Raw genomic sequence first — 24,119 nt, 5'->3', positions numbered from 1 at the left:
CGCTTATTAGAAGTACGTAAAGATCCCGTGAACTCCATGGAGGCTTGAAATATCAATCAATTTGATACTGGATCTTTCAAGTTTAAGTTTATGCAAGTTAATATGATTATAATGTTCTAGTTGTAATAAACAATGTTTGGTTAAAAATTTTGAGCACAGTTAGAGCGCTATCTGTTGTACAGTAGATGTATAGAAAGTTTAAACTTAAGTTTATTCTATTTGACGATAGATGTCACTATACAGTACAATTTAGAATAGCTAGATGTCACTACTAGCAAAAAGATATATCTTTTACAATATTGATTAAGAATATATATGTGTAATATTTTTGTGATCATTATGTAACTAATATATATTTTTTATATATAATTTGTTATTATATTATAAAACTTTTAACGTAATGTAAATTTATTTTTCTATACTTATAATCGCTGACGTATAATGGAACTTAAATGTCAATATTTTGACATAACCTGAAGTTTGTTATCAAATCGATTGATTTGTTTTGGTTCGAAAAATCATTGAAATTCCGGTGTTTTACGGAAACCACGGTGCCGTTACATAAGTCTTTGAGATCTTATTAATCCTAATTATATTACAAAATGGAGCAAATATACGCACTTGGCATAGTTTGCATTGAATTCGTGCAAGAGTGGTATGTATTGATTTTCTTATATTACCGCATAGAGATTTAAAAATACAGGCGTAATTTTTGTTTGAAAACTTGCGGAAGTAATTAAATCTATCGATATACGTATTTGCATGATTTATCCTTGATTAATGTGTACTTTAATTGACAAAATTCGAAAGAATTGCGTCTCAATTTTAATAGAAAAGTCCCTTTTTTTCTCTAAATATAATTTAGTTTCGACACGATCCAGGTTTCTACTTAGATCACGCAAACGTTATATGTTTGAGTATAAATAAATATCTAAGCCAGACTATCTGAATATAACACATAAAGAGTAAAAATTAAATCATTTTATTCTATGAAGTAAGTATTTGTATTATCCATATACGAACAATTTTAGTCTTGTCGTACTTTGAGGTAATTGTTTGTATGTTTGGAATAGCCCCTATGAGACTGCTGCATAAGAAAAACATTTTGACACAGAAAAATCTTTTTTTTTTCATAAAAAAATCACTAATGTACAATTGTAAACAAAATTCATTAATTTTTTCAGGTTCTCGGACTTTGAATGGTATTTCGAACTGGTGAACAATATATCAAACCCGCACTATGTGACTGAGATCATGTTCCCCGTCATGTGTACATTTGACTCAGTGTTCGCTACTCAGTTGCTGCTGTGCATGGCTTTTGGAGGATGGCTGAATTGTATTATGAAATGGTAAGTAGCTTAACAACAATACTAATAGGTTTGTGACTGAAAAGCAGGTGGCTTAATGGACTAATTGTCGCAAGGAATGCTTCAATTGGCAGTGCTGGCTTAGGTCTTTTTTAATATGCCACAATCTCTCAGCATGTGCTATGGCCAAAATGAACACACTACAACTTTTGTGTGAAATGATATCCTTATTAAACAAGAAATTTTATGTTGAAAAGTATTACTTCTCTTTGACTTTTGTGGCTTTTAACATAAGAAATATAAAGAAAATTGTATGTAATTCATATAAATACAATAGATTTTAAAAGTTTAGTTAGATTTTGAGTTAAATCTGAAAAGCTATAAAAAATATCTACCAATATACCATTTTCTGTATGCTTTCAGGTGGCTACAAGAAGAACGTCCATACTGGTGGGTCCGAGAGACCACGTACTACGGAGAGTCTGAGAGACCGGTGCTGATGCAGACGTGGCAGACATGTGAGACAGGGCCGGGGAGTCCGTCCGGTCATAGCACAGCTGCAGCGATGCTGATACTGCTCATGCTGATGTGGATTAAACATATTATGCATGATAGGTGATGACGCTGAATTATTTTTTAATATTAAATTCGCAAAAGAAAATGACTGCGGTCTGTTGTGTTTTTGGTAACCGATTGCTAGGCTTCAGCTGTATTTCCTTGATTGGGCAACATGCTATTTTTATTGATATATTCTCAATAGAAGCTGCACATACCATATACCATGTTACATGGCAACTTGACATATGGCAATTAGCGCGCATCCTATTATACGGGCTTAATTTATACATTGTAAATGGCAAAACATTGGTATATTTAATACACCTCTGCCTAAACCTGCACTATGCTGTATATTTATTAAATGGTTTTTTTATATTACATACATAATAGTATAGTATATCACAGTAATATATCGGGAAAAAGCTCTTTCTTTATTTTTCTCATATTATGTTTTCAACAGTATGTGTGAATAATATGGATGATTATATAATGTATTTGTTAACAGAAAGTGCTACATCTGGTGGTGGACGTGGGTGCTGTACCCGGTGTCAGCCATAGCGCTGTGCTCCGTCATGTTGGCACGCATGTACGTCGCCACGCATTTCCCGCATCAAGTGCTGTTCGGAGCTTTCGTAGGCGAGTGCACTATTTGTTAGACTGTAATAAAGAAGCTTGTGGCTTTGTTAACACTAGCCGTACGGTTCGATCTCTGAGGTTACGCCAAACTTACCGAGGTTGTTCCGTGGATGGGTGATCATATTATACATTCCGAGTTTCTAAGTGTTTCGGAAGGCATGTTAAATTGTGGGTCCCGGCTGTCAATTTCGAAGATCTTTGATAGTCATTATCAGTAGTCAGAGACTTGCCAGTCTTACCGAAGGGTATAGTGTTATAACCCAGGAAACAGGGTTGTGGAGGTCAGATAGGCAGTCGTTCCATATAAAACACTGGTATTCAGGATCCAGTGAGACTGGAAGCCGACTCCAACATAGTTTGGAAGAAAGGCTAAGCGATGATGTTAATAAGTTAGTTAGACTTTAACACATATTTTGAATTGCAGGTTCATTCCTAGCTCCAGCGCTCTGCATCTACATCTCGGACCCGTTCATCTGGCGCTACGGCGCGGGCTCGGTGCGGCGCGCGCAGGGCTGGCACGCGCTGGGCGCCGCGCTGGCGGCCGCGCTCAGCGTGCTCGCCTACTACCTGCTGCTGCTCACCGGACACGACCCGCAGTGGACCATCAAACTGGTATGTAGTGACCCTTTGTCCACGTGGTGCAGTGGTTTAGGTCGTACTACTACGTAGTAGTATAGATATAGAAATAATAAAATATAATTTTGTTGAGCCTTTACAAAACGTGGGTCACAAGATAGCTATAGCTAGCTTATTAATAAAATGGCATTGGTCAATAATTGTGTCATAGTGGCGTTATCATGTTAAATAGCACGAAAACGATGCTTTACTTCTTAAATGACCGTACTATCGCGCTACGTACAGTAAAGTAATTACAATATATATATAAACATTGTCATGACCTCAATAACATATTTTTTTAAAATTTACTTTACAACTCAAACCTAGAAATCGAACCTAAGACCTCACAACTGACCTAACACTACGCTAAACAAACAGTAAACATACTAATAAACTATTTTGTTTCAGGCATTCCGTTGGTGTCAGAGCCCTGAAGAGATCAACGTGTGCAGTACTCCTATATTCGCGCTCGTACAGTCTACAGCCAGTCTGCTGGGACTTGCGCTCTCTGTCACACCTATTGTAGCTGAGTGAGTAAACACTATATGTTGACTATGCACTAACATATTGACTAAATTGTTGAGTAATAACTAATCAGTTAACTGCTAGCGATCAGAACACTTGACCGTTCGGCATAGACGTTCTTGTAGGCATTTGACCATCCATACTAATATTATAAATGCAAAAGTAGCTCTGTCTGTCTGTCTGCTACTCAATCACGCCTAAACTACTGAACCAATTTGCATGAAATTTGGTATGGAGATATTTTGATACCCGAGAAAGGACATAGGCTATTGTATATCATCACGCTACGACCAAAAGGAGCATAGTACCTACCAGTAATTAATGTCACAAAAACGGGGAAAAATTTCACCCATTCTCTCTTATTGGACGCAAGCGAAGTTGCACGGGTCAGCTAGTTACGTATAGTCTTTCTTCTTGTCGTATGGTTAGTGCTCAACCTAGTGTCAAAGTTGTTCAAGCCGATGGTCTCTGACATGGCTTAACGACTATTATCTTAATTGACAACAACCGGGACCGACTTTTTACGTGCCCTACGAAACACGGAGAAGCTAACTTCAAATACCAATTTGTAGTCACCCATCTTTGGAATGTCCGTTCCAAGGTTGCTTAACTCACTGATCGTTTACTGACCTATGAGTGCAACTAGCCACGAGTTAACAGATTGCTAGACGTTATAAATTTTATTTTAATTTCGCAGATTTGCACATTACAAGGTTCGCCACAGATGTACTTATATGTCTTTGTCCATTGTAATGTATTATTTTTCAACTTAATACATGACCCTAAATTCTCGTTTTCACTGTAATAAAAGCTCTGTACACAAGAACATGGTTTAGTTTAGGATTCGAACCTAAATCTTCGAGTTTCGCAATAACATTTATCACTACTACGCAAAGTAGAAATACAAAGAGATTTTAGTCCTTTTCCTTTTTTCCAGGTACCGTCACGACACAAAAAATCGTTCACTAGTCATATGCGGCGCGTGCGTGGCGGGCGTGGTGTACGGCATGAAGTACGTGATAGACAACATGTGCAAGGCGAGCGCGCTGCACTTCTACGCCACGCACTTTGTGCTCGCCGCCTTCAAGCCCATGCTGCTGCTGCGACTCGCGCCCGCGCTCGCCATGTGGCCCTTCCAGCCCAGCAAGCCCAAAGTTGAGTAGAAGTAGATAAAATCGTAGTAATTTTCCCAAAATAATTCAAAAAAGTTGACCCCCATGTCGTTAAAATTGACCCCCACACCGATAAAAGTGACCCCGTCGTCATAATTAATAGACCCCAGCATCTTATAGGTATGTTTTTTTACCCCCATGACAAAAGTAGCCTTTAATTTTACCCCCGTCGCTATAATAGATCAGTTACTTATAAGACACTTAATATATTTACCACGGTCATAAAAGTGACACTAATATAGACTATAATTTGTCCTATCAATGACCAAAAGAACCATTTAAGACCCTTAGTTCTAGTATAAATACAATACAATGCTAACACGCGGCGCGTGCGTGGCGGGCGTGGTGTACGGCATGAAGTACGTGATAGACAACATGTGCAAGGCGAGCGCGCTGCACTTCTACGCCACGCACTTTGTGCTCGCCGCCTTCAAGCCCATGCTGCTGCTGCGACTCGCGCCCGCGCTCGCCATGTGGCCCTTCCAGCCCAGCAAGCCCAAAGTTGAGTAGAAGTAGATAAAATCGTAGTAATTTTCCCAAAATAATTCAAAAAAGTTGACCCCCATGTCGTTAAAATTGACCCCCACACCGATAAAAGTGACCCCGTCGTCATAATTAATAGACCCCAGCATCTTATAGGTATGTTTTTTTACCCCCATGACAAAAGTAGCCTTTAATTTTACCCCCGTCGCTATAATAGATCAGTTACTTATAAGACACTTAATATATTTACCACGGTCATAAAAGTGACACTAATATAGACTATAATTTGTCCTATCAATGACCAAAAGAACCATTTAAGACCCTTAGTTCTAGTATAAATACAATACAATGCTAACACGCGGCGCGTGCGTGGCGGGCGTGGTGTACGGCATGAAGTACGTGATAGACAACATGTGCAAGGCGAGCGCGCTGCACTTCTACGCCACGCACTTTGTGCTCGCCGCCTTCAAGCCCATGCTGCTGCTGCGACTCGCGCCCGCGCTCGCCATGTGGCCCTTCCAGCCCAGCAAGCCTAAAGTTGAGTAGAAGTAGATAAAAAGTCCAAAAAATAGATAAAATAATTTACCCCCACGTCGGTAAAACTGACCCCCTAGTCGATATAAGCGACCCCCATGTCATAAATAAAAGACCCCAGTATCATATACATAGAAAATTAGACCCCATCCCCAAAAATAGTCTTTAATTTTGACCCCCGTCGCTATAATAGATCGGTAATTAAGATTAATAGACAGTTTTAAAAAATGACATTAAATATGACCCTAATTTGCCGTTAAAATCCAGATTCCAGCCTAGAAAGCCCAAAGTTGAGTAAAATTAGTGAAAATTGTAGATATTTCCCCAAAAAGTTAACATAAATTGACCCCTATGTCGATAATAATTAACCCCACGTTATAAATAGTAGACCCCAGTGTCATATAGATAGATATATTGACCTCCATGACAAAATGAAATATAGCAGAAATGACATTTTACTCCTATGCCATAAATAGTTGATTGTCTTTAGCAATCTCAATGAATATATAATAATATAATACATCTTCATTATGATACCTTTCAATATTTAATAAAAGCGATTTCGTACCCCAGGTTGTAGCTAGATGATTTGGTATCCAACAGTTTTAAAACTAAAAAAGGTATTTTGCGTATCTTATTTATTTGGGCAATAGTATTTCTTATGTAAAATTAACTCAAAATGCAATAAATGCATGTAAAATAGTAAATAAGTAGGTAAAATTTATAATTTAGCAAAATTAACACCCTTACGTAAAAATAAGCTTTTAAAATAAATATTATTGTCATACATTACTATGTTTAATGATATTAGTGCTAAATAAAGTATATTTTTTCATTGCTAATTGTACGCTCGGTATCACAGGTCCTGGATAAGCGTTAGATAGCATAACCGGCGGAGTTTTGACAGTTGTTTCATACATTAACTATCTCTTTATCTATACGTTATCCCGGACTTGTGAAATTACCACTTATAGTCCATCAGGAGTTAGTAGAGAGCCTTGGCCATGCACGAGTTATCTTGATAGTTTGTAAGGATCGTATAGACGTCGCCAAACAACTTGAACATAATTTTCTGTATTAGAAATTAAACAGAATGTAGAGCCAGTGCAGGGGACACGTGGTTGGCTGTTATACCAGTCGAGTGGTCGAAGCTGAAAGGCCCTCGCCTTTGCGCAAAACTATTATACCTAAACTGACCTAAAAATCGTTCACTAAGATGTAGCGAAATTGTTCAAGTTGTTTGGCGGCACCTATACTAAGTGGCGTTCTTTGGTCTCTGTATACCCCTATGAAAAAAGGCGTGATATTATGTATAATTAATAATTATGTTATATTCTCTCGTTCTTCGTAAGAGGAGACACTTGCCCAGCAGTGAAACTTATAGTAATCTTGTGTTCCTAAAATTCCTAAAATATAATCGCTGTATTAAACAAACCACCGTCAGCTACAAAAGCCTACAGATTACTGACGTTATTAAACGCGAACTTTGCATACAAGGCTCTCTACAAAGTTGTTGGACTATAATATCATACATCGTATGTGTTGTCAGAATTAGTATAAATTTATAAAATTATGTCAATTGATATATTAGCTCAAATTAGATGGCGTTCGTGGGCTTAGGGTTACTAGTTAAATTAATTAATTTATATTGTGTACTCCCTCCCTCATTCCGGGAAGGCACCATTACCCAGCAGTGGGACAGTAATAGTTTAAATTTGATTTTTTCAACGGGTTTTTATTTATATTGCTGTGATATTAAAAATACATAATTTATTTTGCGAATAATATGTACAAAACGGATATTTATTGATCTTATATTATTATATTGAAGCTGTTACAATAGTTCCTATACAAGCTGACTACCAAACACAGAAAAATTATAATGGCTATTTAAAATCCTTTATTTTAAAAACTCAATTGTTTGGAGTTTTAAGAACCCTCTCTGCGATCTGTGGTCTACAGTTACCTGCGGGCTTATCACGTGTCTCAGTTGACAACTAGTGTACGTCAAATTGATGGTCACTATATAGTACATTGCTGCTTTGACGTAACGTGTTAATTACTATAGTCTTAGGCTTTTAAGTAGTTGTCAACTGAAATACGTGATAGTTCCCCTGATCTTTGCGGTTCGCAATCGTATGCGGTTTGCAATTTGCGGCTATCGGTCGACTGAATAATCTTATTTTAAGGTTGTTTAATTTGTATGTCTATGATGTCCTCACAAACAAACTATTCTTGTTATGGGAATTGTAAAGAAAAATATAAAAGTTTATCTATATTTACTATTTTAAAGCATTCTCATCGGTTAAGATATTTTTTTTATATAAAATTACGTCACTATTTTCTTTTTATACACACAATACTGTTTACATCACTGCACCTGCCAAAGTATTTGTAAATTATTTATTTAATTAATTATGAAATAAAATTGTTTTATTACTATGTTGTTTCATTAAGATCACAGTTTGATTAAGGATACCTAAAAAAATCTGAATTAATATGAATTTCGTTAAAAAAATCTGGGATATGAGGTTGTAGATCTACGTGGCTACAGCATGTGAAGCCGTTGGTCCTGTGCCTGAACTCTCTCTGGTCGTGTCCGTTATCCGTCCCACCGGACTATGAGAGTGAGGGAATAGAGGGTGTACCTGTGTATTTTGTACGCACTTGGACACTGAAAACAAAGTTCTGCACCGTTGGCTAGTTTTAATGAAACTAGCCGTCGAAAAACTGATTGATTAACGCCATTTGAAGGGCTAAATTCCTACTCAAATTGTTCTTAGAAAAAAGTGGTAGTTTATCTTGAACGACGATGAATTGTCATAAGTACATCTTTATGTTCCGTAAAGATAAGAATAAGACCTTCATTTATGTTAGTTATTTTTATTTATTCATAGAAATTTATGCTTAGATAGTCAAGTACTGGAACACACACTATTCTATTACAACATTACAATTATTCTTTACGCTTCTTATAACTTTTTTTACTAAAATAATCGACAAAAGTGCAGCTACAGTCTGCCTTAGAATTCATACCACTTGGTATGTCGCTCCAATTTTTTAATTTCGCAATAGCTGCGGGCCCGTCTCCGGCTGAATCGTCATTTTCATTGCCTACAACTGTCAAATCTGTCAAAATTTCCCGCGCTTTCTCTTCTAAGACGCCATTTTTTTCCTTCTTCAATGCAGATTTTGTTTTCTTCATATTTTTGATCTTATCCGAAGTTTTTGATGTATCTTTCTTAGCTTTTAGAAACCTTTTCCCTTCATTCTTTTCTTTTTTATTTCTTTTGAACAGTCTATTAGACTTTTTTGTCTTGAAATTGTCTGACACATTTCCTTCTGCAACACATGGGACTATTTCTGGAGTTTCTTCAACAGATCTCTCTGGCTTCTCTTTTAAACTTACTTTTGATTTCGGGAGTACTTCAAACCTTAGTTCCTTTACAGTAACTTGTGATTTTATTGACTTCACTTTAGTCAAATTTGGAGGTATTATATGGTCGAATGGAATACAAAATAATGCTCTCATACAAATGCGGAGTCTTGTGCATATATTTTTCATAGCTTCTCGAATCAATTTGGCTTGACTTGCAGTATAAACCATGTCCATGATTTCAAAATTATAGATTATCTGTTAAAAATAAATTGGTTATATTGTCCTTAGTATTTATCCGGCCATCTTGATCGAGTGTTTTAAAAAGTTACATATTATTTTGATTCCATTTATTGGTTTTTTAATTAAATTTTGTATTGTTTGATGGATTCTACAACATTTTTCCGAGTTGTGTGTCAATTTTGACAGGTTACTTCAGGTTATCATAGATTTGAGTTTATTTTTGTTGGCGAGGGAGAGAAATAAGGTTGTATTTGATAAACAAATAGCTTTAAAAAAACGTCAACTCCAGCATTAAGAATTGCTCCTGTGTCCTCCAAATATACTATTAAGTAGGTACATCCGGCCCAAGCGATAGGTTATTTATTAAATTAAATAATCAGTCTACGCAGACGTTACTCATAGAATCAAGGTTTCAGCACCTAATAATGATTTAGATATCAGTAGTCAAGTAGTTTTTGATAATAAAGCCCATAGAAGATACTTATTATATCATTTTAATTAACATTTCACAGAACTTGCTTATCAGACGAAATGATAATAATATGAAAATGAAAGCTACTGTAAATAATATTCGTTCTATTACTTTTTTGCTTTTGTTAGCATATAACGTGCTTTTGGTGAAAAATGGTCGCTTCGGAAAATTGTTTCTCGCCCTCGGATTTGTTGGAATATGTAAGTATTTATTTTATTTAATAATATACCACATAATATATTATGTATATCACATAAAATAAAGTTGTGTTAGTAACATTAGTTATAAGTAGAGAACGGCTGAATTGATTTGGCTGAAAATTGGTGAAGAGGTAGCTTATTACCAGGAGACGGACCACGTTCCAGGATTGTATCAAATGGCGTTCTTTGGTCTCTGCCTACCCCTATGGGACAAAGACGAGGTGATATTATTATGTATTTATGTATGAAAAAAAATTAACACATTTCGGCATGCAACAAAGTCCTCACTTGGCCAGCGAGGTGGACTCAAGGCCTAAATCCTTCCTCGTTTATGAGGACTTGAGGAGACTCTTGCTCAGTAGTGGGACAGTCACGCGTAAAAAAGTAAAAAACGTCAATATTATTTTCATAAAATGGGCATGTAATAAAATATTTGAAATAGTAGTAAAAATAGAACTTAAAAAAAATTCTAACATTTTTGCTACGATTCGTAGCGAAATTCGTAGCAAGGACACTCTTGAAGGACACGTAGCACATTCGTAGCATAGATTCGTAGCAGATGCTACGTCACCATTATAAGCATTTGATTTTATTTTATTTTAATAAAGTTGCAAAGAAGCCACTATCAGTTAATTAACGAAATATTTATTTTAGGCTGAAATGCTGCTGAAAGAATCACTTCGGGAGACGAGCAACTACGCTTGGTTGAAATCTAGGCATCTTGTGCCTGAAGCGCTGAAAACTAACAAGGAGTTAGACAAACTAAGACCGATCGTGCATAAGGTATGTACATCACGACATTTATATCCGAAGGTGTAGGCAGAGGTGTATTAAATACGATTATGTTTCGCCTTATATAAAGTCAGTTCCATGTAATCCTGTTGCTAAATAGCGGGCAAGAAACTTAGTTCTGGGTTATAGTCTGTCTATTCATCTGTTTGTGCTTTCAAAGCTTAACCACTGAACTGCTTTTGAATAAAACCGAGACAAATAAAGGCTATTTTTTTCATAAATCTATATTTCATTTTCCAAATTATACGTCGCGAAGCCGCGTGGTTTGTTGAGAATATTCCTAATATCGCTTTATACGACCTGGGTGTCGAACTCGAGACCCTATGGTCTGCAGTCGCATACACTATCACTTTGAGTACAATGTTTTTTTCAGATGACATCAGAAAATTGCGCCAAAATCGCTGTCAAACTTGACAACTTGACAGATGGCGTGTACTCCACGGCGGCCATCTTGTCTACGTTCAGAAAACTGTTGCAAGAGCAGTACAGCATCCAGCTGATGGAATATAACGTGAAGAGTGCGAAAGAGAGGAAGAATAGGGTTAACAAAGTACACCCGGAGTTGAATACTGGAAGGACGCCGATTGTGTCTTTCGTGCTGCAGTCTTGAAGTTGAAATTAAAAGAGTTTCGAATCTAGATATTATATTTAATTGTTACTTAAGTTGGAAACTAGATATCTATACTAATATTATAAAGCTGAAGAGTTTGTTTGTTTGTTTGTTTGTTTGTTTGAACGCGCTAATCTCAGGAACTACTGGTCCGATTTGAAAAATTCTTTCAGTGTTAGATAGTCCATTTATCGAGGAAGGTTATAGGCTATATATCATCACGCTACTACCAATAAAAGCAGAGTACGGGTGAAAAATGTTACAAAAACGGGGACAATTTTGACCCATTCTCTCTTATGTGACGCAAGCGAAGTTGCGCGGGTCAGCTAGTTGCTCATAATTTCGTCCGCGTGAAATTGGTACAAGTATCTTAAGGGGATAAACTATCAATGTTCTTATTTTCATGAAAATCCGTTGCTACAGAAGTTTTAGCGTCTCTTATTTTAAAACAGCTCCCGCACTAATAATTGCTCTTGAGTCGCGGAGACTTTTTACAAACATACAAACAACGAACACAAGTACAACTAATCCGAAACAACTATTTGTGGATCGCACAATAATTATTTGTTCCGTGTGGGAATCGAACCCACTTCCCGATGGAATGGTAGCGGCATGGCGCGGGCGGGGCGATCTAAACCACTGCGCCACGGAGACAATCATATTTTTTGTTTTATTTAAATTACAAGCAAACAGTGCCATATGAGTCATTTATAATAATCCCTTTTACCCCAAAATTCGCTTTTATAAATACCCAGAAATTTCCAGAAGCATTCTCTATAAATGATCACTGAAACACTGAAATATTTTCGACAGTGGAAGTCTTGTAACATGAAACCGTTATGCGTATCGTTGCAGTAATTATACAAAACGTTTTTTCACTACAATTCTTGACGGGCAACCAATTATAATGATTGAATCAAATGACAAACTGACTTTAAACACGCTATCCAATTACATGCTTTTTATTCATTTTACTTATCTCTGGTACCTTCAAGTAGTTGCAGGTTCGAAACCGAGACAATACACCAATGACTTTTCAAAGTTATGTGTGTATTAGATATACTTACGACTGGCTCCAACTGTGAATGAAAACATTGTGATGCAACTCAAGGCCTGAGAGTTGTTTAGAACAGTTCTTGAAGTTATGCAAAGACTCATGGCCTAACCCCTCCCTCATTACAGGAGGAGACCCTTGACCAGCAGTGGGACATTATTTAATTTTGCTATAGACTACATCTCGGTTGGAAAATTACCGTATCTTCTGATTATGAGGTCTCGGGTTAAATTACCGGGTCAGGCAAATTACTATTTATTTAATTACTAGTTTGCCCGTGACTTCGTGTGCGTGGTTTATGACTTAGGGCAGAAGTTACATACAAACTATCACCCCTTAATTTATCCCCTTGAGGGAAGAATGGATCAAAATCCTTTCTAAGCGGATGCCTACGTCATAACATCTGCCTGTATGCCAAATTTCAACCCGATCCGTCCGGTGGATTTGGCTGTGCGTTAATAGATCACTATTTCAGTCGGTCACCTTTGAGTTATATATTTTTAGACATTCCTTAACAGTAGCCCAGGGTTTTATAAAGTACCCGTATGGCAATAGGCTCGCCCCCTATTACACGGGACTAAGATTTTTAGTGGTAAAGCATGTGTGTGTTTCATACACCTCTGCCTACATATTCGGGTATAACAGGCGCAATATTATGTATGTGGTATTAAATAAATTGTGCTGGAAAAACCGAGTATAATAATAACCTACATTTTTAAAATAAGTACAAGTATTTTATAATTTCCATATAAGGTTTGAACTCATAAATAAAAGTCGTTTATTTATCTACCGGGCCACCCAAAGTTTCAAAATGTTGTTAATATATCTCAATCATAGTACTACATAAATATATACGTAAAAAGGTTTTAATGTAGCAGGAAGTAAGATGGTATGCGACCAGATTTTTATGTCAATTGCATGTGACATTTTGAGTGAAAAGTGATGACAAAAGTGAACCAAGAATTAGTACTTATATATTGCTTTTGTGGCGCGGTCGGTAATGTATTTGACTTCAAATGCCGCGCAGAGGTCTTTGGTTTAAATACTGGGTTGGTCTGAAAAGTGATTTTTGTGTTTTTCTGTCTAGAAATTCTCAATTAATGCCAGGAGATAGGAAGTTAGGTCGTTAGGCCTCCATGTCCTGAAGAACACGTAGTCAGCGCTGCGTCTAAATGGTCGTGTCGGTTATCTGTCCCACCTGGTTATGAGAGTGATAGAATAGAGTGTTCCTGTGTTGTACACACATAACAATAAAAAGAGTCCTATTCGATCGGTTTGTTTCATATATATACTTATTATATTACAATTCATTGATTTTCATACTTACATATTATACTTTCGCGTTGCATGATAATCGTAACGTGAAAGTTTAAAACTTTTAACAATATTTTTGTGCTTGACTACATTCTACATAAAACATATCAAACCTACATTAAACTCAAGGCTGTCTGATATCAAGTCCATTGACTGATGCGTGCATGCCAGTGCTATTCAAAATGGCGGCCTGTCATTGTGACAGTTGAGAACTTCCCGCCTAAATTAACGTCATGAATCATTAATGGCGGCAACCGTATTGTTTTTATTGTAATTTATTGCGATCGTTTTTATAGATAGTTGGGGCATAAATAAATATAAATGATTGTATTGTTTGTAAACAAAATATATTTACTAAAGTGCAAAATATAATAAAAAGGTCGGAGTAGTCTATTTAAAATCATAAAAGAATAATCATTCCTTTGAATTGCTAATGATTAATTAATTGTGGTCAATGGAACCCTATTTTGGGGTGCCGAATCCTAATCATAAAATAAATGTTAGGTTTCATGGTTGGTTGAAACTTTAAAGTGTAATAAGGGTCAAATAATCATTTTTAGCGTTCCCTACCCAAGGGGTGAAACCGAAACCCTATTACTAAGCCTCCACTGTCTGTCTGTTAGTCTGTCTGCCACCAGGCTGTATCTCATAAACCGCGTAGAACCTGAAATTTTCACAAATTATGTATTTCGGTTGCCGCTATAGCAACATATACTGAAAATTAAGGGGGATCCCCATGCAATAGACGTGTTTTTTTATGTTTTTTTAGTATGGAGCTCTATGTGGGGCCATTACTTACCCCCGGTTATAGAGTACATTTAGGGATAGTTTATCTATTCAATAGCGTTTTCTTTATATGAGTTTTAACGCTATTGAATAGATAAACTTCCGTTAAATGTACCTCAGAAACCGGGGCTTAATGATAGTTTTGCTTTTGTACCGCTTTTCTAAACTAAAACAAATTTGTAATTATATAATGTACCCTATTGGTAAAGTTACTAAGACAAACCACAGGTAAAGTAAGCCACAGTTGACTATACTATAATATCGCCGTGCTATAATGTGTATTTCGCTTTAAAGGTACGCCCCAAGGCTTTAACAACCAATTAACAATTTTTATCACCCAAAATGACATGTTGTTCTCACTTTAAAAGCGTATAAAAGATTCCGTGCTATGTACTGCAATTTATTATAACTACCATAAGATTAATGTGTTCGTGTATTAAATTGAATATGATTAATGTAAACAGTTAAGGAAGCCGAATGGTTTAATCTTTTGTTGATGTTCTTGTAGTTGAGATACTTTTATGGGCTTTCGAGTTTATGTAGTCGCGGATTGATAATATTATCGAAGCATTACGATTTATGAGATACGGACGAAGAGACGGACATACAGACAGACTGAAGGATAGATAGTGGAGGCTTAGTGGTAGGGTTCCGTTTGCACCCTTTGGATATGGGACCTTAAAAAGATGACTTATGTGAAATTATATACCTGCCAAATATAAATGCTAGTGATAAAACGTACCTTTTTCAGTTAGTAAAGTTTAAGTGGCAAAGTAAAAATGACACAGGTGACGGTACTTAGGCCACCAAAGGTCTACTTTTAACCGACTTAAAAAAGTGGAGATTCTCAAATCTGTATTTTGTAGTTTATGTTACCTATTTCACTTTTTCTAGTTCGAATTTGTAATATACCAAACTGTACATATTAGTATCTATAACCAGTTAAATTACTAAATTCCTTACTCAATGTAAAGCAATTAATATTTTTATTGCATTTCCCGCCAATCCACGTCAGCTGTCAGTTTGACAGCGCGCCATTACTTCACGTTCGGATACACGGACTGGCAATTATACCAAACTTGGGTGATTATAATACAATGCCTACTTTGGTTCGAAATACTGATAGCTGATTTAATTTGTCTTGAGCTGGTATGATTTATTATTGTTATAAAGTATCCTGTTGCGATTTCTGCCTTAAGAAAGACTGCCTCCGTGACGCGGATTGTAAAGTATGCAATTGCTGGTAGAGGTCTCCGGTTGGATTCCCAGGTCAGAAAAAATAACTAAGTCAGACAATTTTTTATTAGAATATTGCTCAATAGTAGCCCGGAGTGTGGTAACGTGCCCGGTATATGGCAATAGGCTCGCCCCCTTACATGAGATCAACATAGTTAATAATGAAATGTGGGTGTTTTTCATACACATTTGGGTATAACAAGCGTGATATTACGTATGTATGTAATAGTAAAAACATTATCGTAAGGGAACCATGTTAATGCGTGTTCGTGAATATGAATGAGCGATATCTGAAAAAGGTTTAGGTGCGCAGGCAAAAACATAAGATGTTTATTGGCTATGTGAATGTATATTACAAAGGTAAAGTATTTCTTTTATGTATCATCCTATAAGCAAAAGTATCTTACGTAACGGAATGGTAGATACAAGGCCGCGAGCGATGGAACCGAAAGCATCGCTTTGAGGCACGAAAGCCTAACCATAGAGAACTTTAAAAAACCTGTGTACTTGGGCTGATAAATTTAGCAGCAGTGACACTCTTCATTGCAATTCAGACATTCGCGTATGCTTAATGTATGTACACCTACAAATAAGTAGCAGGTACTTAATATTTTCTTTGAAGTTCATTGCAGAGGTGTAATAAAAATTGCTTCCGCATATTTGGTACGTCTGTATAATGCTAGTAAAATCGTGAAGGTAGTTCTCGTACCTCTAAATCTGCTCAAGGTGTGTTTCATTCCCACGCGGAAAACATATTTTGTGGGATCAACACATAGATGTTTCTTATTATATCTATACTGACTTCCAACTGTGACTTCGCCCCGTATAAAGATGTTCCATGGTGAAAAGTATAGGCACTACGTGTCAATCTAGATTTCAACTATAAAATTTTGCAAAGTATCAAACATACTTACATCTATCCATATTTACAAACTTTCGCATTCGTTATATTAGTAGGATTGGGTACACTGTCTCATACGACTTTTTATATCCCAACATGCTTTAAGTCCTTCAGGCTTAAAATCCCAATTTCATTTACCCGATAAAACAACGCCACTCGGTACGTTCTTTACGGAGTTCGTTTGCTACATTGATCATATCATATTTGTAATACAGGAGTGCCGGTTACTAGTACCTTACATTTTGGTTGACTTTGCTTGTTGCTAAGTATATTATTATAGAAAGTTTTATAGTCCTTTATACCTATCTATCCATATATTTTTGGACGAGACAAGCGCAAGAACGTTAAAAAATTGTATATACTAAGGGGGAGGCTTATACTCAACAGTCGGTGGAAAAGGGCTGAAAAGATACATAGATATATTATTCTGCCCATTCTTACCCGTGGTTCAGAATAGGCCTTCTTTTAGTACGTCACTTTTTACGGTCATGAGCCAATCTCATCCATTGCAGTCTTTTTGATGATATTATGGTCATTTAAAGGGTGTGTCATATTCTTCTAGCAAATTCAACAATTGGTAAAGAAAAGGATAAAAAAACGACAGAAATATATAAAAATATCTTGTTTATTTACAATTTTACAATGTTTTTACAAAATTATAATGAAATGCAAATATTTTATTTACATTTTTACACAATGGCAGTGGTGTTTCTGAACGAAATAATCTACACCGATTGTTTCTACAGTAAGCTATTAAGAAAATAATGTTTTTATTAAAACCACGATGTTTTTGTGGTAACAAAGTTTAACATTTTTTTCTATTGTTATTTAAAAATAACTTGTGAAGCATAGGAATCCTTAATTTTTATATATAGTAGTATATAACACACATCCCAACTAGCACACAAGCGCTATAACAAGCTGCACAATGGCCGGTTAAAGGATTTTTATAACGCCTTAGGCTCCTTAGTAAGAAGTATAGTGGTTCTATAAGCGGCTACAGATCTCTTGTAGCGTCAAATAGGCCCATACTGTCCAGCTTATAGCTCGATATTGGATCTACAGTGGTCGTAAATAGTAATTATAATAGTACGTAGTATAGTAGTAATACAGGAGCGCTAAAATAAGATGAAGGAGGTATAATCGCGCTACAAGAGCTTTTTCGCAGCTTCGTGGCGCTTACCAGCTGTTGTACAGAGGTGGTTAGCGCCACGAGCGTTCGAAAAAGCTCTTGCAGCGCGATTATACCACCTTTACCTTATTTTAGCGCTACTGTGTAACGGTTATAAATGCTAACGCTCTAAATTAGTAATATGGTCGGTTTATTATGGTGTAAACTAAATATATTGTATTAAAATGAATCATCAGTGACAAATGAGGAGACATTTTATTTTTACGGATTGGATTATGAAAATAACAAGTAGTCTATCGCTTTTATTTCTTTGTGTATGTGATATGAAAGTGCGAGTTCCAGTTTGCTGTCAATATATATGTATATTTTCGTCAATATTTTCATGCGCCCTCAAAATATTCAGTTTTAAATGCAAAAATTATATAGATATGTGGATTTGGAAATTGTATTTTGAACATAAATAAGACTTTGAGGGTTACAGATAGTTTAATTAGGGTTATAGGTACTAAAAAATGATTTTAATTATGTTAACGTTACCAGGCTATAGATTTATATGATCTTCAAAAGATCGTAATAACCTCAAAAAATATGTTTACCAAATGCTGTAATGGCGCCTTGATCAAGCACCTCTCAGAGTTGGTTACATCTGCTCTAGCGGCTTAAGCTGTACAAAGGCTCTAGTGTTCGCTGTTGTAGACCTCAAGGTTCTGCAGTTGTGGCATAGGAGTGCTTCAATATAATTTTATTGTTTTGGTCGCACAACAGCATTTTACTCGTACTTTTAGGGGTCAGTCGTTGAATATTAAAATAGTTTGAAAATCATTTTTATTATTTTTTTATTTTATTTATTTTATTTATTTTATTTATTTTATTTATTTTATTTATTTTATTTATTTTATTTATTTTATTTATTTTATTTATTTTATTTATTTTATTTATTTTATTTATTTTATTTATTTTATTTATTTTATTTATTTTATTTATTTTATTTATTTTATTTATTTTATTTATTTTATTTATTTTATTTATTTTATTTATTTTATTTATTTTATTTATTTTATTTATTTTATTTATTTTATTTATTTTATTTATTTTATTTATTTTATTTATTTTATTTATTTTATTTATTTTATTTATTTTATTTATTTTATTTATTTTATTTATTTTATTTATTTTATTTATTTTATTTATTTTATTTATTTTATTTATTTTATTTTATTCTTTAAAAATAGTTGACAGACTGAACCACCACTGCACCTATGTAAATATATTATGATAATAATTTTAAGCTTTAGTATAAAGGTATATTACTCGGTTATAGCGCTTTAGGTGCTTAACATAATTCTGTAATCCCCATGGCTGTAAAAATGTTTCGAATGATACCTTATACATCTATTTGCCGTACAGAAGCCATATAAATATCTGATATAACGCTCAAGGCGCTATTAAAGACCTACGCAACTCTTTTATAGATGAGTAATACACTAGCCCTAAAAAAATCTGTTATAGAACCTAAGGCATTACAAAAAGCTTATTTACGCTCTTGAGCGCTATAAGCGCAACGCATAACTCCGTTTAAACTCCTTTATCTCCTAAAGTCCCCTTATACAGTTAACGGTGTTATAGAAGATTCCATTAACTCAGTTATACTTCCCTAGGCTGTCTAGCGATGCAATTACATGCTCATATATCACTATAAGTCATTAGTTTCCTACTAAACGGCTACTGTCCCGCCTAGCTGTTAAAGGGTTTTTTAAATAGCTAGTATACAACTTATAGAGAATTGTACAGCATTTGAACGACTCTTATGCAACTATCAGGCTGTATAACGACTGTATAAGCAGCTTGTGTGCTAGTTGGGATAGACATTGATCTTACATACGTATTAGTACAAGTTGTGTAAAATTCACAAACACACATTGTACCTTCAACTCACTTCGTATACGTTATCTATCTGTGTGTAAAGATGGTTTAACACACACTTTGACACGAAAGAGTCTTTATATTGACTTGTCTATGTGTGAGTAAGATAGTTCCACGCACACATCAACATTATACTTGTATACAAACACACTTTCATATGTGTGAGTAAGAGAGTTCCACGCACACATTGACGCTACAATTGTGTATAAAAAATATACTTGCATATGTGTGGGTAACGTAGTTCCACGCACACATTGACATTAGACTTGTGTGTAAACACACTTGCATATGTGTGAGTAAGATAGTTCCACGCACACATCGACATTAAACTTGTGTACAAATACACTTGCATATGTGTGGGTAAGAGTACACACATCGATATTTAATCCCTTAGTTGTTGTGTCTGTGTGCGGGTATGTTTGGTGATACTACTACATATAAAGATTTAAGTGATGGACGTTAAATTGTCGGTGATTAGGGGGTGATTACCAGCAGTAGGGGTAGTTGGGGCACAGTGCTGGGGGCAGACCGGCGGGGTACCTCGGAGCGGCGGGTACGGGGCTGTGGAAAACAAAAAAATATTAGTATTGGATTGGAAAATTTAGTTTTTGCTTTTGTTTATAACACAGTGTCATTTCTCTTTACGATTCTGTTATAAGCATTTGCTGTATTATGTTCTTGTCCTAGATCCTCTATTTTATGGATAATTTCTTAAATGAATATAAGAGTAAGCCAATATGATTAGTTTTTGTCAAGATTGTATATAGTCTACAAATCTGCTTAATTTTTATTTTCAAATGTTACTATGACTCCAAACGAAATTCCTTCAGAACAATAAAAAATTAATTGATTTAGATGTTTTACATGAAAAGCTAATTCTGCAATAACTATCTTTCCAAGTACTTTTTCAAAGGCTCACTACTCGATAGTACCGAGCGTAAAAAATCGCGCTATAGGTTTTAGATGTGATGCTGATCTTCCATATTAAACATTATAAAGGTCGTCATGGTCTACTCACGCAAGAGGTGCAACTCCTGGGAATCCCCACTGGGGGATGGGCTGTCCATCAGGGGTGTGGCGGGCGAGGGCATCAGCGTCACAGAACGGGTAGTTGGGGCAGACGGCGGGGTGCACGCCGGCCGGGTACTCCCGGGCGAGGGCTACTACGACCAGCGCGAAGATTACCAACTGAGGAGAAATGGGATGGTTAAAATTTGTTTCTACTTTAACTCATGGGGTTTTGCAGTGAATCCTGGTTCTAGAAGATTTTAGATAATGCTTCCATCCCGTCATCATTTTGTAGCAAGTATCCTAAAATAATGACAAAAGTAGCGTCTGACGACTTCTTTTTGTGGTCAACTAGAAAAATGTCTTTTAAGTTATGTACGTGCAGTAAAGGAAAATCATCGTGATGATCTTGCATGCCTGAGAGGTCATGAAAATACTTAATTCTTAAAAAGATTTAAAGTCCAACCCGCACTTAGCCGGCATGGTAGTCCTTTCTTTACTCCAAAACACCTTTTGCCAATCATTAAGACAGTAATAGATAAAATTTATTTATTTCCCTCAACCTCGTATGTTATAGATTCTTAGGAGCCAGTGTCCTATTTTAAAGCATTCTGATGTTAACAAAAGTTCTAGTAAATTCACTTTTACATATAAAGTAAAACGAATCTATAACACTTTCGTTCAATTAGCACACGGCGTGAACCGGTGCGTAACGGCAATACATCGCATTGCACGCGTCGATACGGTTAATCGCAATAATTTAATATTCTAGTGTCATGAATTACACGAGACTGTTGCATGGTACGAAGGAAATAATTGGGCTTGAATCTTTCAAGAACTATTAGAAGACAAGTACTAAAATAACTTTTTTAGGGTTGCCTTTCGCTGTTAGATGTTTTAACACAAGATGAAAAATTTAATATTATGTCCTGTATGTCAACATGTATGGATGTGAATGAAGCAAAGGAAGTTTGTAAGGATCGTACCTACCAAGTGGCGTTCTATGGTCTCTGCTTACCCGTATGGGAAGAAGGCGTGTTTTTACAACATATTTCTCGATAGCTAGCCTGATCAACAGGGGTAGCGATTTGCGCCACGGGTTACAATAAATTGCTCTTTCTTAATTTTTTTGCGATATGCCTTACTTGGGCATCAAATATTCATTTCAAAATGGCATTGACAAAAATCAAAGTTGCGTTAAGCTTCTCAAGTTAAGCTTTAATCGTTATTGCTCTGCAGATCAGAGGTTATGAAAAGATGATCCCTCAAAGATTACAGCAACTATCTTAGAATCACATCAAAACTATCTATCACTTGAAGATTTCGGTAGAGATAAGTGTCCATGCACGGGTTAAAGAAAATGAATGATAATGATTCTTTTTAGTCATTAACAGTAGGTATAATAAGGACATTGAAAGACCTACTCGTAGTTTAAAAATAATGTAGGTGTTTGAAATACGTTTTTTTAAGTTTGGTGGCAATTCTGACTTTAAGCAGAATTTCGCTAATAACACAATGTTAATAAAATAAATAAATAAATATTTTAAAGGAGCATTATTTCGATAGCCAAGCCACCATGTTGTAAGTAAGTCGGGAAATTTAAATACTTGACAAATAAACACTACTACAACGTGACATTATAATCTAATTATTCTAATTACAACTACACTGAGCATAATCTTCTAAATTATGATTGATCTATGAATGAATACATACATTAATGAATTACGACTAATTAATTCATAATGTGTGGTTGTCATTTTGTTTTATTGTTTGTTGTTTAGCGCCCACGTATATAAGTAGGTAACTCCAGTGCTAATATTGTATCTTTAGGTAGAGATAGGTCTATCCAGATAGAGTTATCTAATAATCGAATTAAGTAGTTTGCTTTAATCTGTTTTAAAACTCCGATAAGCCCAGAATTGCTGATTTTTTTAAGAGTAGGCCTTTTCCATGGTGGGTCCATGGAAAAGGGCTACTCTTGTCGATATCAAATGTAGCTAATTTTGTCGATTCACGAATTTCAGTGTAAAAACGGAACATAAATATACACTTTCGCATTTATAATTTGAAGTAAAGAGCACTATTAACTTATTAGTAGCCGACTTTTCGACCAAAAAAGATATCTTTTACTAAAGTAGATTTTTCACTTGTACTGATGTAAGTAAAATTTGGCTTAAGTGACTTTAAGATAATGAGAATAAAAGCAAGGAATAGAAATAGTAAGTATTCAGGAGAGACAAAATATATATTTTTTGTTGTTTATTTTATTATTATTTAGAGTTAAAAAGGATAGAAATTGTTGAATTTATAAATGTTACTATATTTTTCCTACAAATCTTAAAATTACTAACCGATCCAAAATTTTCAGGAATTGAATGTATACAATATAACATCACACTAATATTTTCTAGAAAGGTAAGTACACGAAACCTTTACATTTCTATTAAACTATTTCAAAGTCAAGAGCAGAATAATAAAAATATATATAAAAAAAAGTACTCACCAATTTAGCGAACATTTTGTATGTTTGTATGTTTATCCTCTCGACGTAAAGTGAGACTGATATCGTTTGAGAATCGTCGAGCGCTTATATACCGGCGTACGCGCATTTTACATGCGCAGTTGAACAACTTTGTTTTGATACGTCTACGCCCTACGACGAAAATACTACTTATTTATTAAATAGCGCAAATATTTACATTAAATTCTTTTTTAGTTTTTATTAAGCATTCGTTGACCCTTGCCCAGCAGTGGGACAATAATTATTAGTAAAAAAATATGCATAAGATTTCAAGGTTTGAATGAGATAACTCTTTTGTACTAAATTTCTAGATTAATTGTGGCGCTCAAAAAGATATATAGCCTGAATACATGGGGAACTTTTATCCTGGAAATGGGAAGAGATTTTAAATTCTTGTATGTGTTTCTCTTTTATGCAAAATGTCCTGAATAGATTTTGAGGCTCCAAATAAAAATTATAGACGAGATTGTTTGATGCATTGTATCTGAAATCTATGCGGACAAAGTTTGTTACTCTTTCACGCAAAACTCACGCCAAAAGTACTGATTGAATTTTATAGAAATTTGGTTCACAGATAGTGATGGACTGAGCTAAAAAACCACTTTCTTTTAGACTAAAGCCCAAGAGTTCGGGGCTAATTATTTTTGTTGAATCTCCTACCTCCTCTTAGGTTCCGTAACTAAAGGATAAATCGGCACCCCGTTACTAAAACTTC

At 35.3% G+C, this 24,119-nt stretch overlaps 2 protein-coding genes across 2 annotated transcripts; one reads left to right on the top strand and one right to left on the bottom strand.

Moving 5' to 3' along the window:
• Positions 1 to 479: 479 nt before the first annotated feature.
• On the top strand, positions 480 to 4,839 carry G6P (Glucose-6-Phosphatase). Its single transcript, XM_076132373.1, has 7 exons — positions 480 to 655; positions 1,185 to 1,349; positions 1,731 to 1,922; positions 2,371 to 2,501; positions 2,926 to 3,113; positions 3,528 to 3,649; positions 4,582 to 4,839. Exons 1-7 carry the CDS (start codon positions 603 to 605, stop codon positions 4,805 to 4,807), a joined length of 1,077 nt encoding a protein of 358 aa, XP_075988488.1. The 5' UTR covers positions 480 to 602; the 3' UTR covers positions 4,808 to 4,839.
• A 12,585-nt stretch (positions 4,840 to 17,424) lies between these two features.
• On the bottom strand, positions 17,425 to 23,514 carry LOC142984479 (uncharacterized). The gene is made up of 3 exons (XM_076132114.1): positions 23,387 to 23,514; positions 20,891 to 21,060; positions 17,425 to 20,433 (listed from the first exon to the last, which is right to left on the bottom strand). Exons 1-3 carry the CDS (start codon positions 23,399 to 23,401, stop codon positions 20,358 to 20,360), a joined length of 261 nt encoding a protein of 86 aa, XP_075988229.1. The 5' UTR covers positions 23,402 to 23,514; the 3' UTR covers positions 17,425 to 20,357.
• Between the last annotated feature and the right edge of the window lie 605 nt (positions 23,515 to 24,119).

Source organism: Anticarsia gemmatalis, chromosome 27, assembly GCF_050436995.1.
Source record: "Anticarsia gemmatalis isolate Benzon Research Colony breed Stoneville strain chromosome 27, ilAntGemm2 primary, whole genome shotgun sequence".
Classification (NCBI taxonomy): Eukaryota; Metazoa; Arthropoda; class Insecta; order Lepidoptera; family Erebidae; genus Anticarsia; species Anticarsia gemmatalis.
The sequence above is the reverse complement of the archived record's forward strand: the minus strand, read 5'-3'. Positions and strand labels throughout refer to the sequence as shown.